General features: G+C 44.4%; 1 protein-coding gene across 1 annotated transcript in view; it reads right to left on the minus strand.

Moving 5' to 3' along the window:
* Positions 1–504: 504 nt before the first annotated feature.
* Positions 505–19,159, minus strand: part of CACHD1 (cache domain containing 1) — a 56,919-nt gene continuing 38,264 nt past the window's right edge. The window contains exons 12-21 of the mRNA XM_029949620.1: positions 18,902–19,001; positions 18,693–18,809; positions 16,262–16,422; positions 15,835–15,921; positions 15,177–15,293; positions 13,827–13,978; positions 12,349–12,510; positions 10,973–11,050; positions 9,815–9,916; positions 505–2,247 (exon numbers count right to left, since the gene is read on the minus strand). Of these exons, the coding sequence (XP_029805480.1) occupies positions 2,009–2,247; positions 9,815–9,916; positions 10,973–11,050; positions 12,349–12,510; positions 13,827–13,978; positions 15,177–15,293; positions 15,835–15,921; positions 16,262–16,422; positions 18,693–18,809; positions 18,902–19,001 (1,315 nt within the window). The 3' untranslated portion in view covers positions 505–2,008. The remainder of the gene's footprint in view (positions 2,248–9,814; positions 9,917–10,972; positions 11,051–12,348; positions 12,511–13,826; positions 13,979–15,176; positions 15,294–15,834; positions 15,922–16,261; positions 16,423–18,692; positions 18,810–18,901; positions 19,002–19,159) is intronic.

Consider the following 19,159-nt stretch of genomic DNA (forward strand, 5'->3'; position numbering starts at 1 on the left):
TCGAACTCATGAATTGTGAGATCATGACCTGAGCAGAAGTCGGATGCTTAACTGCCTTTGAGCCACTCAGGTGCCCCTGAACATTTGTTTTTTTTTTTTAATATTTTTATTTATTTTTGATACAGAGAGACAGAGCATGAGAGGAGGAGGGGCAGAGAGAGAAGGAGACACAGAACCGGAAGCAGGCTCCAGGCTCTGAGCTAGCTGTCAGCACAGAGCCCGACGCGGGGCTTGAACCCACAAACGTGAGATCTGACCTGAGCTGAAGTCGGAGGCTTAACCGACTGAGCCACTCAGGTGCCCCGAACATTTGTTTTTAAGGTCATCCCCTCATTTCTTCAATTATTTGCATCTTCAAGGTGTCAACAACTCCCTAATGCTGCTGGCAGCAGTGAGAAAAGGCCTACTCGGTATGGGAAATGATACTCTAGGTTACAAAGTGAATATAAGCTACCATGAGGCACAAGAAACAGCACGTGAACAAATCACTATCGACACGAAAACTGTCCGTTCATAGTTTATTTCACTAGACTGCAAATTTATACACAGTATGAAGGGGTTTCCTGATAGCACGCATACAGTTTACTTTCTGTACTGCTGAAGAACCAATTTTTTTACATTATATCGTAATACCCTATCGTTAAAACATTATTCAGTGAATTTTTTCCAACTACATATAAACGGAGATTTACCACACACACGGTGCAAGAATGTCTTTATAACATATTTGAATCACAAGATGTGAATCTAAAATACATCACTGTAATTAGAACACTACTTTAAAATTACAATGCCCCATGTTCTATTAGCCAGATCTGATTAATCTCTGTATGCGTCACAAAGCGGTTTGGTGAGTAACTTCGTGGATAACTGACAGCAGCTTTGAACTCGGACATCAAAAGAAATCTTTAAGAATCGATTTTGAATTTTAAAAACATCTTCCTTTATGTACTCAATATTCTCAGAATCAAAACGGGACATTTAAAAATTTATAGTCTCTAACACAAGGAGAAGAAATCCATCCCTCCCTTAGCTGAAAGGCCTGGGTTGTAATATTAGGTGTTGTAAGATATCTAGAAAAGCGTTGTACGGGGAGTGGAAATGAGTGAAAAAGAGACCGAAAATTTCTTTAAAAACATTTTGGATTCCTCTGTCTTCCCTGCCTCTGTCAAACATAAAGAATACTGCATTACAAAAAAAGATGTGTTTCCATAAGGTGATGTTCTAAAGAAAACGTATGTAAACAAGCCAGAGAGAAAGATTTCTTCATTTTCTCATTCTGTAGAGTGGGGCAGTGGGAGAGTATCAGGTAAATAACAGAACTCCTTAGTCAAAGAACCACTCTGTCACACACAAAACAGCTAGGGATAATTGCTGAAAATCTCTCATGTGTTTCCTTTTCTTTCCCCCAAAGTTTGAGAATGTTTGAAAGTTCAATAAATAGTAGAAAAATAATCCTTTACTTAGAAATTTTGAGATGCATCATTTAGAGCTTAACAGGAGTTCCATACAGCAACTGTGGTATCTAGGTACCGCTAAGAAACAAAGCGAGATCTTCCAAAAGCACACATTTTTATCTGGATGTGCCACATTCCCAGTCTCCGGCTGGGCACACTTCTCTCTCTTCCAGTTAAGGAGAGCCGAATGTTTCTGTCTCCTTGGAACATTCCTCTGGCTCAGCTTAACGAAGGTTCCCAATGTTTCATTTATAGGTCTCGTCTCTCTGTCTGGAGGTCTGCCTTCTGCTCCATCCCATTGGTATTATGGCAGGTTCATTAATCAGGCTTACTTCCCCTCCATTTCAGAACCAGCCTTGCACTTTCACAAACGTGATTTTGTTGCGGTTCCTCAATTTGAAACACATTCACAGGCAGCAGGTGCGTTAAACCACTCTGGGCAAAGCACAAACACCAGGGGTCTCTTGCTGGGGATTATGTGATGCTGGCTCTTCTTCCCTCCAGAACATTCTGTACCTCCCAGATCCCGTCTAATGGAGGTCAGGGGAGTGTTAGCACTCCGCATCGACGGTGTGTACTGTCACGGCCGCCTGCAAGTGGTGGCTGTGGTGTGGCGTGGGGTGGTGGGAGCGGTAGTGGTGGAATTTGTGACTTAGTAGGGCGGCAGTCTGGGGAGGGGCGTCCAGATCCAAGTCCTCGTCGTGGCTTCCCACATCCACCCCAGCTGACAAGGGGTCATTGTTGCACGGGGGGTTCTCACTATCTTCCTGCGGGCTCATGGTGCTGTAACCTAGAAAATGAACAGAACAAGCGGCTGAGAGCTTCCAGACGCAGGCAGAGGTGACTCAAGATTTCTAGGACACGGGAGATGTTCCTATCTTTGTGTTACGAGGGTGCAGATGCCTGCAGACGTCAAAGTGGCTTATTTTTGAAGAGATCTTTTGTTAGCCATCTCTCCCTCCTCTCTACTGCCAACAATTACATGATAAATAATCATTTTAGACACCTGAGAAAGTACAGATAAGAAAAAATGTACATATAGGAAGCTTTTCCCCTAACTCAACACAACAAAACTTAAAATCACTGCTCTTCCTATCTGACCCACAGATAACTACCATGGGCATTTGGGACTATCCTCCTACACGTTTCCCTGAGATAAGACTAACTTTACTTGAATGAATCAATGAATAAATGAAAGAAAAGAGAGAGAAAGGAAGAAAGGAGAAATAAAGAAAAAGAAAAAAGGGAACTTCAAAAAAAAAAAAAAAAGAAAGAAAAATGGACAGAGAGAAGAAAAAGAAAGTCCTAATAGGATTCAGATCAAGTTGGGGGTGGGTGGGGTAAAGCTGGGCTTCAACAGGCCTGCACGTGACCTCAGAGGACAAAAACAAGTGTCACCATCATGTGTACACCTGCTCTAGGGTACACTCTATGGTGTGTCGGAATTCTTACACACCAATTTTACAAGTGAGGGAAATGATAATCAGAGAGGTTAATGAACTTGCCCGAAGTTCCAGTACCAGATGAGATACTAACTCCATATATACCCATAGCAACTAGCAAAGGAATCAACTATTCTCTGTGTAAGCTGGCTCACTGTATTTAAAGATTAATTTCTTTTGGTATTCTAAGTAATACATGTTTCAAAAGAAAATGCCTTTGCTGATCAAAGGATTCCATTCCAAGAACTCTGGCATGTTTTTAAATATTGCAAAAATCCCCTTTAAATTTTTTGAGAAGTGACAGCTCATTAATATTTCCACTGCATCTATGGTTAGCATCAATCAGCGCTCACCCATGGGTAGTGCTAGTCACATTTGTGGTGCAAAATTGATGTGCTTGCATACAGCCAAGCAGGAATGGGATGTGGTTGAAAATGTGTGCTCGGTGCAAAGATGAGAAAGGCAATTCTCTGTCCTTGAACGTTTCGCAAATGACAGAATTATTTAAGTCAGTCCAACTCTAGAAATATTTATTGTGCACCTACTACATACAAGATACCGTGTTAGGCACTGCAGGAGACACCAAGGTGAAAATCTGGTCCCTGTACAAGGAGCTTAAAAGCTAGAGCCTAAGAAATAAAATGAATACAAGCACAGATCCGTTCAATTATTCATTCATTGAAGACCATTATGTGGCCAGAGGGGGAGGCTATGAAACATGAATAAGAGATGTCTCTCTTCCTTAAGGATTTCACAACTGAACAGGAGATAGATTCGTGAACCTGGGTTTATTCTAATGCAGATAATAATGGTAAGTGCTAGAGTTGAGGTATAACTGAAATTTAGAACACAGAATAACCAATTTTGGCTGGAAGAATGAGAAAGCTTCACAGAAAAACTTCGAAGCACAGCCCAGAGGTGTGCAAAGCCAAGGCCATTGTTGTACCACGTGGCTAGGATAGGCGCAGGAAGGTAGCTGGAGAACGCGGCAGGAGGGAGGTGTGAGGTGAGTTACGGTCAGATTATAGAGGCGTGCCAAAGCAGAGTAAATAAAGAAACAGTACAACATTTTGGGCAGACTGATAAAAAAAAATAGCATGATAGCTTGTGTTTCAGAAAGAACTCTGGTGGCAGCTCGGAAGATGAATAAAAAGGAGAGAGGAGGGGACAGTGGGAGGCTATTACAACAGCCCAGATGACAGACTAAGAATTAAAACTAGGGGTATGGGATTGGGCAGATGTAAAAGTATCTCAGGGGTGGAAACAATAGAAGTTGGTGGGCAATTAAAAGTTTGGGGGTTATGGGGGTTGTGACATGGGTCAGGATGATAAGACTCGGAGACCTCAAGTCTCAGGAATGAAAAGGGGAAGAGAGGGGGCAGTTCATGGATGCAGGTGTCTATCATCACTGAGTCTTCTTGGTGCCAGCTGGGGGGCTTAACAAAAAAGGGGAGGCCCCAGCTTCCAAGAAGCCCATAGCCAAGAAGGGGGAACAAAGGTATTCAAACAGAGGCACACTGAGAGGGATCCCAAAGCTGATTAACTGGGCTTAGGACACCTGAGGAGGACACCTAATGTGGCCCTCATGGGAGAGAAGGGGTTCATTAGGTAAAGAAAAGGGTGGAAAGGTACTGCAGGCTGGGAGATGAGCAAATGCCAAGGCACAGTAGCCTCAAAGTCTCTAGTGGGCTTCGGGGATGAGAACAAGCCCGGTATGGGGGAGGACCAGGCGGAGAGCAGACGGAACATGCGGGCTCAGACCAGATCAAGAAGGCTGGCCGAGGGGAGGGTGCAATGACAACATGTGTTTGAAGACCATCCCTTGTTGCAGTGAGGAGGCTGGACAGAAGGTGGGACAGAGGCTCAGAGGACCCCAGGCTGCAGTGGCCGTGTTAAGTAGGGCAAGCAGCCGGCTTCTAGACACTGTTCAAGCGCAGAGTAGGTTGACTTTGGTGGCCAAACTGATTTGCCCGGGACGATCCAGGTTGACATCGTTGGGTAAGTTTGAGGTTTCTAGGTTCGGGGCTGGGGAAACAGCGATGCCTTTCCTCAAGAAGGAATCAGGAGCCAAAATGGGTTTCTCAGCTTCGGCAGCACTCCGTCTGGAACGGAAGATTGGATGGCAGGCGCTGAAGCCCCACTTACAAGGCGCTGTTCGTGCCTAAGCTGCCATGTGCTTCACACGTAGGGGCTCAAGTAGAAGGCACACTTATAGCACATTCCTAGCGTCTGTGTTGATGGTTGTTGGCCAACCTTTAGTGCTAGGCTGTCTTTATCTTGTATCTCCTGAAGGGTTTCCCGTCTCCACTCATTTACAAGCACCCACAGCAACTGTTAACTCATTTCACATCCCTGGTGTAAAACTCACGACAGGCCTTCTGCCGGGCTCCCCCTCCTCCCTCCCAGCATCCGGCTATTGTCCTTCACGCTCCAGTTTTTAAAGGTCTTCTCTGGGAAGCAACCCAAATCCTCAGCACCCCATCCTGCCAGCCCACGTGGGGTCTGTTGCCCCTTCTGTGAGTTTAAATGGCCTTCTGTGCACATCTCAAGCTTAGATTTTTACTGTGTAATAAAATTCAGGGCTGCCATGGCCATTAGCAAATCCTATTTATTTTCGTACTCCTAATATTCAATGCAATGCCTCACACAAAGCAGGTACTTCTTTGTTCAAAATCACATCGCTATTCTCCCAAAGCAACGGGACTGGGGTTTTTTAGTTATCTGTGGTTTTATCTGGTGTGACGTTCAGCAGTCTCCTCTAGTAATGAAGACATTCCATTCACCGGGCCCTGCCCAAGAGTTCTGACTTGACACTCTATGGATGTTCCGGACCCGGCTGGTCATAGGCTGAAGAGTGGTTTTAATGGTAGAACTGTTCCTACAGCACTTCAGGGGCTGCTGCAGGGGCTGCATTTCTCCTGCTCTTGCTTTCTGAGGAGAACCCTAGCAGAAGGTCTTCCAAAGTGAACCCCTTGCTCTGGGACATTCTGTTTAATTTTCTCAGTGTGGCAGGACTGCTCAGCCCCCCTGTGTGTTACTCAGGCTTCCTCTTATCTCAATAATTAATGAAAATCTCGAGGGAGGGATAGCAAGCTGTGGAGAAGCAGGAGAAAGCTAAACACATGCTCTCACTTAACAAATTGAGTGTTTACTTAGCACCAGGCAATTCTGTTGAGTGCTGGGAACAGTGATGAATAAGACAGGCTCAGTATGACTCATGGAAGAGGAAGCACTATTTAAAACACAAAGGATATCAAGCCAACACTTTCAAAGGAAAACATTTCTAACTATCCAAAGGTGTCTGCAGTATAGTCTCAGCAAAGACGACCTCAAGCAAAAAGTAGGCTCAGGAAGGAGACCAGGCGACCGCTGACAACAGAAGAGTCAAGATTAGGCTTTTGGGTACTCCGCTTACATATTTAGCTGATGGTTCCTGAAGAAACCTCTCTTGGTGGTTAGAGAAGTTAGGTCACTCTGGGGACTCACTCTCCACCTCGTGGTCACAGACAGTAACTGCGGGAGACTATCTGTGCACTTCCTCCAAAAATGGCCTTATGTTGCACTATATAGTTTTTGACCAGGTTTTCAAGGCTCAGCATTTGCCTTTTAAGCTTTTTGGAATTTGCTTCACTAGGAGGAGGTTTCCCTCTTACAAAGAAAAAAACATGTTGCTTAATATACATTTCAGTCAAGTTTCTAATGAGATAGTAACTAACACATGGATTCAAAAGGGACAAATATACATTGTTGGTTTTTAAGTTAAAGATAAGCCAGTTGATGATTGGCTAGAACGTGAGATTTGCAGGAGAAAAACTGGGCAGACATACAGAGTTAAAGCCATAAGTAGGTAGTAACCGTGTTTAACCGCTACCTGCGAGTGTAACTGTCAAGTGCTAAAAAGCAGTCAAAATGATCTTAGATATTGACAAAAATTATCCTGCTTTTCAAAACCGATTTGTATTTTAGTATTTTTAAAGTACAAAAATTAAAATAAGATTCCTTTAAAACACAAAACTCTCCCGGCCACATGAAACATCACTGACCCTTGAGCAACATGGGTTTGAACTACACAGGTCTACTCATAGGCTAGTCTTCCATGAATACAGGACAGTACTGTAAATGTATTTTCTCTCATGATTTTAACATTTCTCTAGTGTACTTTAAGAATATATTATATAATACATGTAACATACAAAATGTGGGCTAATCCACTGTTTATGCTCTTGCTAAGACTTCCAATCGATATTAGACTATTAGTAGTTAAGTTTTTCTGGGGGTAGGGGTGAGAAGTTATATGTGGATTTTTGACTGTGCAAGGGTGGGGGTTGGTGTCCCTAATGCCCAAGATGTTCAAAGGTCAATTGTATTTCTAAGTAAAAATAGAGCTTGAAGTCTACAAGTCTGGTCTGGTAATATTAAGTTTTAATTCTAGGTACATCACAATTCTGAACCATATCCTGAAAATCTAGTCTGTTCAGTACTTACATATTTATGTGTTTTATTCTTCTGAGTTTCCTTTTGTGTATCAGACCCAAGGAAATATGCTCGCTGGGTTGCAAAGAATCATGGTGCTACAAATTTTGCCCTGTCAAGGGCCAGCACCAATGCCAGCTTCCCCCCAGGGGACTTTCGTGATTCACGTGCAGATAAAAGTGACTAGCCCCCTATCTTCTTTGTTCTGGTCCTTTAAGGAAGCTGTCCTCTTCAGCCTTTCATTAGTCTTATGAGTAAATGCATTCATTTACAGTTTTCTGCTAGACTGTAAATTCCTTGAGGGCAGAGTGGGTATGGAGTTGGGTAGGTCAACCCTGAGCTCAGGCCTGCCACATGGGATTCCATGTGGTGCTCACAACTTCATCAGGGAGACATTTCTAATCCCATTGTAATTATTAGGAAACTAGGGTCCAAAGTAGCTTCACTAAGATCTCATTCCCTGGAAAGAGGGGGAGAGGTGGGTTCCAAGTAAGCTGTGCTTGGCCCTATCTCATAAGCTCTTCCATAATCACTCGGCCTCACAGAAATGAGGCTGCCCCTTCACAAGGTCCCTGCACTGTGCCTAGCTAACAGCCCAGAAAGATGAGCTGAGAAAGAAGCGTACTGACCAAACAACAAGATTAGATTTCCTTGTTTCAATGCGAACCTGCCCGTGGCCTATTCTCGGCATCACAGGGACGTTAACGCGATGCCACCACTTCTAGCGACCCACCATTCAGGTCTAGGAATATGACAACATGCAGTTAAATGCTATTGATTTTTGTGGTGCATTTGGAATTATGTGAAATGTCAATGTCTTCCATTTCTTTTCGTGTTGCATTCTGTCTGCACGAGGAACTATTTTTCATTCCTCGGGGATAACAGGGATCCAATTATTGTGAAAAATGAAAGAAAGCAAGCCCTTAGCTAGATTCCTCAGCTTTCAGATACTGACACTGCATTACTGCTTTCATCTAAGCTGTTGCTGCATATGCCATTTTACTAAGACAATGGGAGGGCTAATGGAACATTGGAAACGTCATTCAGAATTCTAATTTCGTATTGAAGCAATTTCTATCCGGGGAGAAGGCAAGAGAGAGAAAGGATTCAGTATTTCTGCTGAATAGGAAATTATTTCTGTTGAATTTTAGTAGCCTCAAACCTGTTTTATTATTCAAAGGAGAAGAGGCACAGAACTGCCTGGCAGAATGAATTTATGCAGGTTCAAAGGTTTTTAGGGGGAAAACCCCAGAAAGTCAAAGAAACTGAAAAATTTAAGTTGTGCTTTGACTCTCCATAGAAACCTGAAGTTTCTAGTTAGTTGGTGGGAACAACGTCATTCAAAGCCCAAATTAGGAGCCTCCAATTTACAAATCAGAGTTTCGGCTTCTGTTTCCCAAAGGGAGTTTGAATACCTGGCTGTCATGTAAAAGGCAACATTGGTTACCTTGACTCCTGCATTTTTTAGCACAGGGGTGGGAGCTCACTGTTTGAAGACATCCTTTTGTTCCACCCCCAGGGTAGATGTGGAGAAAGAGTCAAAAAGGTATAAATGCATTATTTATGCATTGAAAAAAGATAGGCGTCTGGGAAGAACATAAAGTTTCCTAGAAAATTAAACAATCATACAAAAACAAAAAGACCTTACAATTACGGGAAAGGCCCCGCACTCCTGTCATGTTGTTGCAGAACACCGGCTGTGAGGCTACAGGGCAGGACATGTCTGCCACTCTCTGTGACGACACGCCATGTGGACACTGGCAAGGCAAGAAGCTAGGGGTGGCCACATCTTCGGTACAGCACATGGACTTGATAGTTCCCAGCCCGCTCAGTCTTAGTGCCTGCTCACAATCCAGTGCTGACCCTTTCTGAGCATCTTAGAGGCATCTTCTATAACCTCCGTGACTACGTACACTGATCCCTCTGCCCCAACTTTTCTTTCATCATCCGTTAGGCCCAGTGCAACTGTTGTTTCTTTGGTGAAGTCTTCCCTGAACCTTCCAGACGAGGCTGGAGGTCAGGACGGGGAATGCCAGAAGGAAGCATGGACTCCTGTCCCGTCCCCAGGGTACATGTCTCAAAGAGCCCTAGGGGTGCAGTGTCGGCCAGCTAACAACACTGGGGAGCGGCACTGATGTGGGTGCCAGTTACCAAGGACCACACGGAATGGTAAGCAGGTCCCACTTAGACAATGTGAACCTTTATGCATGGAGAACATTTAGATGCCATCTGTGTGCCCAAGGGTCATCTCACTTATGCCTGGGTGTGCGGAGACAAAAATCAAAACTACCCTTGGGCTCCTAGAAATGTGCCGTGTTGGAATGTGTCCTTTGGAAAACTACCAAAGTAATGAATGTGAGCACCAAACAGGAGGGAGAAGAAGGGGTGTGAGCACTGGCCCACAGGCGCCCACCAGCCTCCTCAGAAGGAGCTGGACCTTACCATGATCGCTTTCTGTTCCCGATCGGCCCCAGTAGCGACGCCTCCTCTCTGGACTGTGTGCGTGTCGTTCGATGACTGCAGCTATGAACCGAGTATTGCTGACTGCAGGGGGTAAGGACAGTGAGTCATTCGTATGCCAGAATCCTTATTTTATCAAGGACATTCGCCCTGGGAAGGTTCATTCACACACTGGGGGAGCTATTCTTTGGAGAAATAGAAGTAATTCTTTTTTTTTTTAATTTTGAGGATTAGGGGCAGTGAGAAGTTCCTAATCACAGTTGTAGGCCAAGGTATGTATCTCACACTAATCGAACTCTTTTTTGATAAAGAAATGCTTTTTTCCTCCCTGAATTATATACATTTAATCCTCTGAGGGATTAAAACAGTGTAGACCACTTGATGATTCCCTGTCTGAAATACTACGCTGAAAAGCAATGAGGAGAAAGAAAAGGTAGGGTGAGGTGTTTTAAGCCAAAGTACTTAAGGCAAAAAAGGAGTTTCAAGAAACCTTTTTAAGATTTTCTAGGGGCATCTGGGTGGCTCAGTCGGTTAAGTGTTTGACTTTGGCTCAGGTCATGATCTCACAGTTCGTGGGTTCAAGCTCCATGTCAGGCTCTGTGCTCACAGTTCGGAGCCTGGAGTCTGCTTCGGATTCTGTGTCTTCCTCTCTCTCTGCCTCTTCCCCTCTCATGCTCTGTTTCTCTCTCTCTCTCCCAAACATAAATAAACATTAAAAAAAAAAGATTTTCTAGAACAAAGCAAATACCTACACTTATTCCTAATGAAAATGAGGGAGGAAAAACCCTTGTCACATCAAAGATTTGTAAATTGTAGGGGCGCCTGGGTGGCTCAGTTGGTTAAGCATCTGACTTTGGCTCAGGTCATAACCTCATGGTCTGTGGGTTTGAGCTCCGAGTCGGGCTCTGTGCTGACAGCTCAGAGCCTGAAGGCTGCTTCAGATTCTGAGGTTTCCTCTCTCTCTCTGCCCCTCCCCCACTCATGCTCTGTTTCTCTCTGTATCAGTAATAAAATAAACAGAAAAATTTTTTAAAAAGATTCTTAAATTGTAATATGCACCAAAAGGACAGGAGACAGAACATCTAGTCTGGGTTAGTCCCCTGCTGACACGCGGTGCACCGAGGTGGCTTGCGTACTCACTGATGCCTCTGTCCTCATGGCTGTCGTCGTCCCTTTCATCTCTGTCATTCTCCAGGTTGGACATACGCACTGACATTTCTACCCATCATTAAAGAGAAAGAAACATGACTATTTAATCAAACAAAATCACCCACTTTAATACCCTGTGGAGGGCTCGTGTGATGGCTGGGTGACAGCATTCCATGCAGAACGAGTCCAAACTTGGAAGAGAATAAACTGATGTCCCACGTCCCATCTCTTTTCTTTTCTTTTCTTTTAAGGAGAAGGTAACAGGAATCAGAAGACAGAGGACCAGAGATGATTAATCAAGAGAGGCACCTGAAATTAACTTCTGAAGAAAGGAGAGCAAAGGAGTTGACAGAGGCTAATGGATCTTTAATCCTCTACCAACGTACCTGAAACAGAAGGAAGGGGGCCGAGTGTGTTCGTAAAGTGGTGTTACAAAACCCTACAAAAGGCCAGGTATAAAGTAACACCCGATGACTGTCACATGCTTACCAAGGGGAAATCTTGGTATCCAAATCATACCAAAGGGAAGGAGCTTTGTGACTAGTTCTGTTACTAAATCAGGCGATCTTATCCCAAGATCTCCCCCCGCCCCTCTGCCCCATCAGGATTGTGGTTGCAGTGAACTATTCCAGCATCAACCTGTCCTTCCTGCTGCAAGGATGAGCAAAGTGGCTCCTGACCAAGTCCTGAAGAACGATGAGTGAGCCTCATCTCCATAAAGATCGGGTTAGTAAATCCCTGGGGGCTTCTACGAAAGACGGGGAAGGCCATTAAATGGTTTCATCCTGGCAAGTGAGCACAGATACCACATTTCACTCTTGGTATGGACACCATGATTGCAGATTAATCATTTTATATCTGGCTCCAATGAATTCTCCTCTTTAAGAGCTGCGATTATTGCTCTGCACGTGTTCCTCACACCATGGGCTAACAGCTGCAACAGAACAGACTCAAGGTCCTGCCAGCAGGGACCCGGGCTGTGTTTGCCTCACCTGTCTGCAACAGCAAAGACAACACATCTTGAGTTGAGGGAAAAACCAAATTTCCCACTCAGCATCCCAGCTCCCCTGCCTGGCTTATTCCAGAGGCATGCTGTGGGGCACTAACCGCCTGAGAAGAGAGAGCACTGGGGGGATTTTCTGGGGAATCAAAACGAAGCTCACAGGGTTTAGACACTAGAGTGAGCCAGGGGCTAAAGGCGGCAAGTAGGCTTTGGGGACTTAGAATCATACTCCATGAAGGCAGAAAAGGTAGTGCTGTTCTTACAATTCCTTAGTGGCTTACATGACTGGCCAGTGTCCTCCAGCCCTGAAAGGATGCAAGGGAGGCTGCTGCTTCCCAGAACTTTGGCTTCATCTGGGGCTCACCTTGGGCAGCAAGAGGAGACATGTGCTGGTGACTCCGGCGATGGATCTGATGGCGGTAGGCATACACGGCGAGGACCAGCACCATGATGCACCCCATGATGCCTCCAGCCACGGGGCCCACGGGGGCACTTTTAATCATGTTCAACGTGACCACCTCGTCACCTTTGTTAAAACAAACAAACAGATGTCCCTTGTCAAGATTTCCCAAGCGGCAGGAAGCAGGGATGGGGGTGAGATGGGAAGGAACAGAGTGGGGTGGGGTGTGGTGAAGAGAAGAGCAGCTGCTTTAAGTTTTGAAAACCTCAAAGAGGATCCACCAGAACGTGGGAGGAGTGGCTCCTTTTATCCCTGGTTCTCAAATGAAATGTCGGCTACTGGGCAGAGCAAGAGCACACTTGGCAAGGCTAACACGACTAAAACAGTGAGTAGATGAGAATCATTTAAATATGTGCCTCCCGGTGCTAAGAGCCTAGTTCCCCCGGGTGTGGGCTCCTCTCGGAAGAGAAGTCACGTGGCACAGAGGTCCGGGCAGCATGGGTCTCTCAGTACATATTTATTGTACCTGGCGACCTTTACGGCAATGAGTCAGTTGCAGGACTCCTAAACAGGAACACACTTCAAAGCTTATGGGTTCCTTTTAAAACACTATTTGCACAGTCTCATTGGAAACTGCAGGTGGGCATATAAAGTGATATCTTCGAATAAGGTCACTTCAACTACGTCCTAACTTGAGTCTGTAATAATGTGAGCTCAGGACACTTCCTCACATAGGGGGAGCTTTTCTTCTATAGACAGGCTAATGTGGGGAGATGTTAAAACAAGAATTAAATAAGGGATTAAATATCTCACCTGCCAGGAAGGCTTTGGGACCTTGTGCTAGCTCCAGAAAGACACCAAGAAACCTCAGAGAAGGTGTGCAGGTAGGATATTTGAGGTCTTGGGGCCTGATCTCAGACATGCTCCTCCCTCAGTTGCCCCATCCCCCACCCTAAGCTACCCAGACCACATTGGATAGCTCTGGCTTCTGCTGAGCCCAGGACCTGAAGTAGTGACTTGTAGCCACAGGACTTCTGCCTCGCAAATGTCGTGAGGGAAGGTTGCAGCAGGAGAGCCCGAAGTGCAGTGGTCACTCCACCCATCGCTGGCCCTGTGCTCCTGACAGCTGGGACTCAAATTCAAACAAACTCCACCGTTCAGCCACGCAGAAACTGGGCCTGACATTTCTCAGAACTAGCTTTATGGGAATGAATTCCAGGCTTGTAAACTTTGGCAGGACGCATGGCTGCTTATTCTGCATCAAATATCTAAGCCAGCTTTGAAGGTAATTATGTGCCTCGGTTTTGTAACTAAAACACTACTGGCAGAGAAAGGAAATGGGAAACTAGGTTAGAGGATCATTTTAATATTTTTGTCCTAGTGTAGAGCCAAAAAATTTTGTATTCAAGAGCCCAAATATTCTGGGTTTCCGACAAACATACCTATTGCTCCCAGGTCATCCACATAAGGACTTTTGGCTCCCACGATCCCCCCGAAGCATTCCTTCTGGGGTGCGCAGTACGATTTGTCCAGGTGAGTCTTTCCATCGCTGTCCACCATGCACCATTCACAGTCTAGCACACCAAAGCAGTCCCTGCCAGAGAGATGATGCTGAGTGTTCCGGGAAGCTGTGCTGGGCAGGGGACGGCAGACGGACTCAGGCACCAGACGGCTCTCAAGAGCTCCATCACGTACATCCTAGTGCCCTCAGTCCTTGAGCTCTAGCTTCCCTTCCTTATACACAGAACAGCAAGCATCTGCCAGGGCATAGCTGTCTTTTGTCTCTCAGCAACTTGGAAAGGAGAGAAATGAGACTGTTCTCTCTGTGGATCATACCACAAAATCCACACATCACAGATTAGAAGAGGATTATGCCAAATCACCTCAGAAGACCAAGTGGCCCCAAGATTCATTAGACTTTGGCCTGACTTCCCCCAAGCGTAGGGTCATTTAAAAACAAAACAAAACAAACAAACAAACAAAAAACACCAAAATGGAAGGAAACATGGTCAAAATAAATTTGGGAAATACTAGCCAAGCTAAACGGTTTTCTTCACTGCCAATTTCTCAAAACTTTTAATATGGTAAGTGCATTAAGACATTCTAAGAGGATGTGTGCAGTGTTGCTCAAATTTAATTTTGAGTTACTACCTAACATCCCAAATGAATCTATCTAATGCCCTCCCATTCCTTTGCTAAAACATGCACTAAACACAGAACAGGCTGAGTGTACACTGAGTGTACAACCAAATGGCAATCTGCAGCTGCCATACACAAATCACCCCACCTCTGGAGCCCACAGCGGCCCCTATTCCTATGGCTAAGCCAAAACCTCCCAGAGAGGAGGGAGACGCAGTAGGGGACATGTAGTTCTCAAAGCTACCACGAAACCAACTGCTTTCTAAGGCAACAGAACTGATCAGCTATAACGTGTCACCCACAGAGCTAGGTTCTGTTTCAGGAACCCAAGAGTTCCTGCCTCCTTGCCCTTAACTTCTTTGTGCCACGTCCTCTCTCCTTCCTTTTATCTCAAGAGTAACTTTCCCATCCACAGAAGAGGTGACTAATATATGATACAAATGCCAAGTAGCTACAATGAGTGAAAACTAGACAACTTTATAACCAGGGAATAAAAGGCTTATAGAAATCAATTTTATTTAAAAAACATCAAGAATAAGAGTGATAAATATCAGCTGGCAAAGTTCAGTGAGGCTCCTGGTCACCGTCCCTTATTAGGTTCTACTCCTGCAGTGATCGTGTTGATGCGAAAGCAAGCCCTGGGCGATGCTTACCCACTTTCCATCCTCTGACTGCATCTGCTGTTGACACACTGGTGAAGGGCATCCTGGAGGCCAGGGTCAATAGCAGTGTATGTTACTGGCTCCTGGTGGACCTCGCAGCTCGGGTTTCTATGCAGGAGCAAGTCTGGAGGTTAGGACCAATACCACTCACATTCCAAACTCCTCATGCCTTTGCCCCTGACTGCGTCAGGCAGATCTGGGTTTGAATCCTGGCCAACTGTATGTGACTATATGAAACCCTGGGCCAATTACTTGACCACTCTGAGCTCAGCTTGTTCATCTTTATGTACAACAGAAACAATACTTGTATAAAAAAGGAAATCATAAATATTCTACAAACAGGAAAGTATACAATCAGAAGTGAATGTTACCTCCCGACTCATTACATGGCAGACACTTCGTGAATGCTTGTAACAGTCCCCTACTTTATATGTGCGGAGCACATACACTTTCAACATTTTCACCGCATTTAAATTTAAACCTGAAAGAGGACTTCATTGGAAGGCTTGAAATCTGGCTCAGTGAACAGTTACATTATCAGAATGAACCACTTCTTATACCACAACCCAAAACAAATCTATAACTGAGGCTCCCAGTGCGCATGTGTAAGTATATGCCACATACATGTATGTAATAGGTATATATTTACCGGTTCTCTGCATTGGTGAGGTTGCCAGTGCACTCATTGACCTCTAGAGGGCACTCACAGGGACATTCACATTCATTTTGTTCCATTCTGAAAGGCAAAAGGGAAAATACCATGCAGAGGATCAATAACAAATTATATATTATACATGGATGAGAAGTAAAATTAAAATTTTTTGAGCTAGTTAAAAGGGAGAGTCAAAAGGAAGTTAGGACCAAAGGGTTAAACTATGAGTGGCCTCTATCCATTACTCTTTGGACAAGGATGCTGTAAACCACACAGCTGCCAAAGCCTCTGCAACCAGGACTTTCCTTTTCTCCACGCCACCCCCTGTGCTTTCTGTTTGGCAGATGCCGCTTCACAACGACAGGCACCAGTTAGGATATTTAACAGTGTAGTAAACAGAGAATAGGACCCATGGCATTTTTACCGGTGACAGTTGAGACACAGCCGATCCACCATGCTACAGGCACAGAAGGCAAGAGAGTCGCATGTCTCGTTGACAATGCCAACAAACGCATTGGTTCCCGGGATCCTCGCCAGTCTGTACTTAGAACAGTGGCTGCCATGCACAAGGTTCGTCAAATCTCCCTGGAGACGATGGAGGGATGAGAAGTGACAGACAACAATGCAAAGAGTCAGCCCTATCGTGGTGACAATAACCCTTCAACCACCTGCTGAAAACAGCACACACTAAAAATTTTATTTTAAAAATTTTATTGTTTAATTTGCATCCAAGTTAGTTGGCATATGGTACAACAATGATTTCAGGAGTAGATTCCTTAATGCCCCTACCCATTTAGACCATCCCCCATCCCATAACACCTCCAGCAACCCTCTGTTTGTTCTCTATACTTAAGTCTCCTATGTTTTGTCCCCCTCCCTGTTTTTATATTATTTTTGCTTCCCTCATTAAAACTTTATTTCTGACTACAAAATATATAGTTACTCTTGACAATTGGAGAAATAATTTTTTTTAAAGTTTATTTCTTTTGAGAGAGAGCCAGAGAGAGAGCCCAAACAGTGGAGGGGCAGACAGAGAGGGAGATAGAATCCCAAGCAGGGTCCTCCCCCCACCCCCATCAGCAAAAAGCCTGATGCAGGGATCCATCTCATGAGCCATGAAATCATGACCTGAACAGACATAAAGAATTGGGCACTTAACTGACTGAGCCACCCAGGCGCCCCTACACAGAATATTTAAATTACTAAAGCATGCATCCTTTACTTTATTCCATACCAAGAAAACGTGATAGCCAGCTTCTTGAAATGCCAGATTTGTCTACCATTTGGAAAACCAAAGATTCAAAAGCAGCATAGTGAAGTATGCTCATTGTTTTCTGCATATCTGTCCAATGGAGGAGGTCAACTATGAGGTCCCATGTTATTACTGTGCCAGTCATCCCTTCCAAGTGCACGGTGAGGATAAGCCTCACTCTGAGAATTGTGGCACTGAATGGATTCTGAGGGGTCTGGATGGATTTTCCAGTGCCTGGAAGATGCCCGCCTCTGCTCTCTGAGCAATAATACGGGCCCAGAAACGCTTCCGTTCCATTTTGGAATAGCTTGAGCCGTTAAGAAATTATTCTAATTCATATTCCACTACAATTTGCGTTTCTAAAAAATTTCTCCCAAAGTATGCTGGCTTTGTCTGCCGAAGACTCAAGAAATCATCGTACCAATGGTAGAAAACACACAGAGTTAATCAGATTTCCCTAGAACAACCTTGCCTGGCAGCTTCTTTCTGATTATACTCAGGTGTGTCAATGTCTGCTTTAAAGAGAGTGTTCCTTAGACGGGTGTGAAGTCTAAACAGAGTAATAATGACTTTCTTTGCTTTGAATACACTATCCTGTTAACATATTCACTCTTCTATTATCCCATTTTTTGAGAGTAGGATTTTCTTTATCTTTTTAAAAAAATATTTATTTTGAGAAAGAGTGAGAGAGCAATAGAGAGAGACAGAGAGAGAGAGAGAACATGTTAGTGTAGGAGGGGCAGAGAGAGAGAATCCCAAGCAGGCTCCATGCCATCAGTGAGGAGCCTGATGCAAGGCTTGATCTAATGAACCAGGAGATGGTGACTTGAGCTGAAATCAAGAGTCAGGTGCTTAAGCCACTGAGCCACCAGGTGCCCTGAGAGTAGGATTTTCAATCAGCCAATACATCTTTACCATTTTAAATTATACATTTAATGATATAAATAACTCTCCTAAATAAAAAGCTTACTTCTTGTGACTAACTTTTTGAATGTCAGTTCTGTCATTACCCATTTGTGTTTTCCCAGCTAAGATTACTTACAAATTAATAAGAGTATTCTTAAGATCTTTGTTTTTTTCTTAAGATCTTTAACCTTCTCTAGGTAAGTTTGCAGTCATCTCAAATCATATACTTGGGAGAATTCTAAGCTACAAAAAAAGAAATTATTTTTGGATATCTACATGAAAGATCCCATCTAACTGGGTGGATGACCAAGAAATGACTTAATTTGGCCTTAGGAATTTAAAGAGGCTGCATGATCCCTAGAAGACAGGAAGAGGGGGACACATGGAACCACGCATATTTATATAAGACTGTGGGAAAGGACTTCAGCAGACATTTCAAAGGGTTTCGACTGGGTGAGTCTTTAAACAAACAAAACCAAAACAAAACACCAAGTGTGAGACCTTAAAACATTCACTGCTCCCCTCGGGGCTTCACAGCCCACAACGATCAGGCTGGTGAGCTGGACTAAGGCCCTGTCCTCTCATTCTATAATTCTCAGGCAATGAAAGAGCCAGGAATACTGTTCAGATATTAACTATTATTTCATTTCATATTCCACAGTGGGATGGGATGGGAGAACGTAAGGGATCCACTTACCACGAGGCTAGTGTTGAATTTATAAAACCTTTGGACTGTTCGGTCACTGAAGCTGTTGCACAGGTTTTTCTTCACAAAGTTGGGGTGGTTTAGGATATCGTTTGCTACCAAGGGCTCCTGACAAGGCCAAGTGGACAGAAAACACAAGCCACGTAATTAATGAGGCCCAGGCTGTGGGCACACTGAGCTATCAGCTTCGCAACAAGTACCTTGTGGGTAATATGCTGCTGTTCCACAGGGGCGTGTCCTTTGGGGTCAATGAGGGTTGGATGTGCCACCAGATAACCCCGGTCCTCCATTATGAAGCACCTGTGCCAAAACAAGGGACATCCTTCAGTAATATGAGTGGTTTTTCCACACTTCCAGAGAGCATTTATCTCGCTGGCCTTGAAACAAATTGTGTTTATCTCAGTAAATAGTCCCTGAGACAAATCACTGAAGGCAGTCTGGCAAGCAGGTAGACAGAC

This window comes from Suricata suricatta, chromosome 8 (assembly GCF_006229205.1).
Source record: "Suricata suricatta isolate VVHF042 chromosome 8, meerkat_22Aug2017_6uvM2_HiC, whole genome shotgun sequence".
NCBI classification, from domain to species: Eukaryota; Metazoa; Chordata; class Mammalia; order Carnivora; family Herpestidae; genus Suricata; species Suricata suricatta.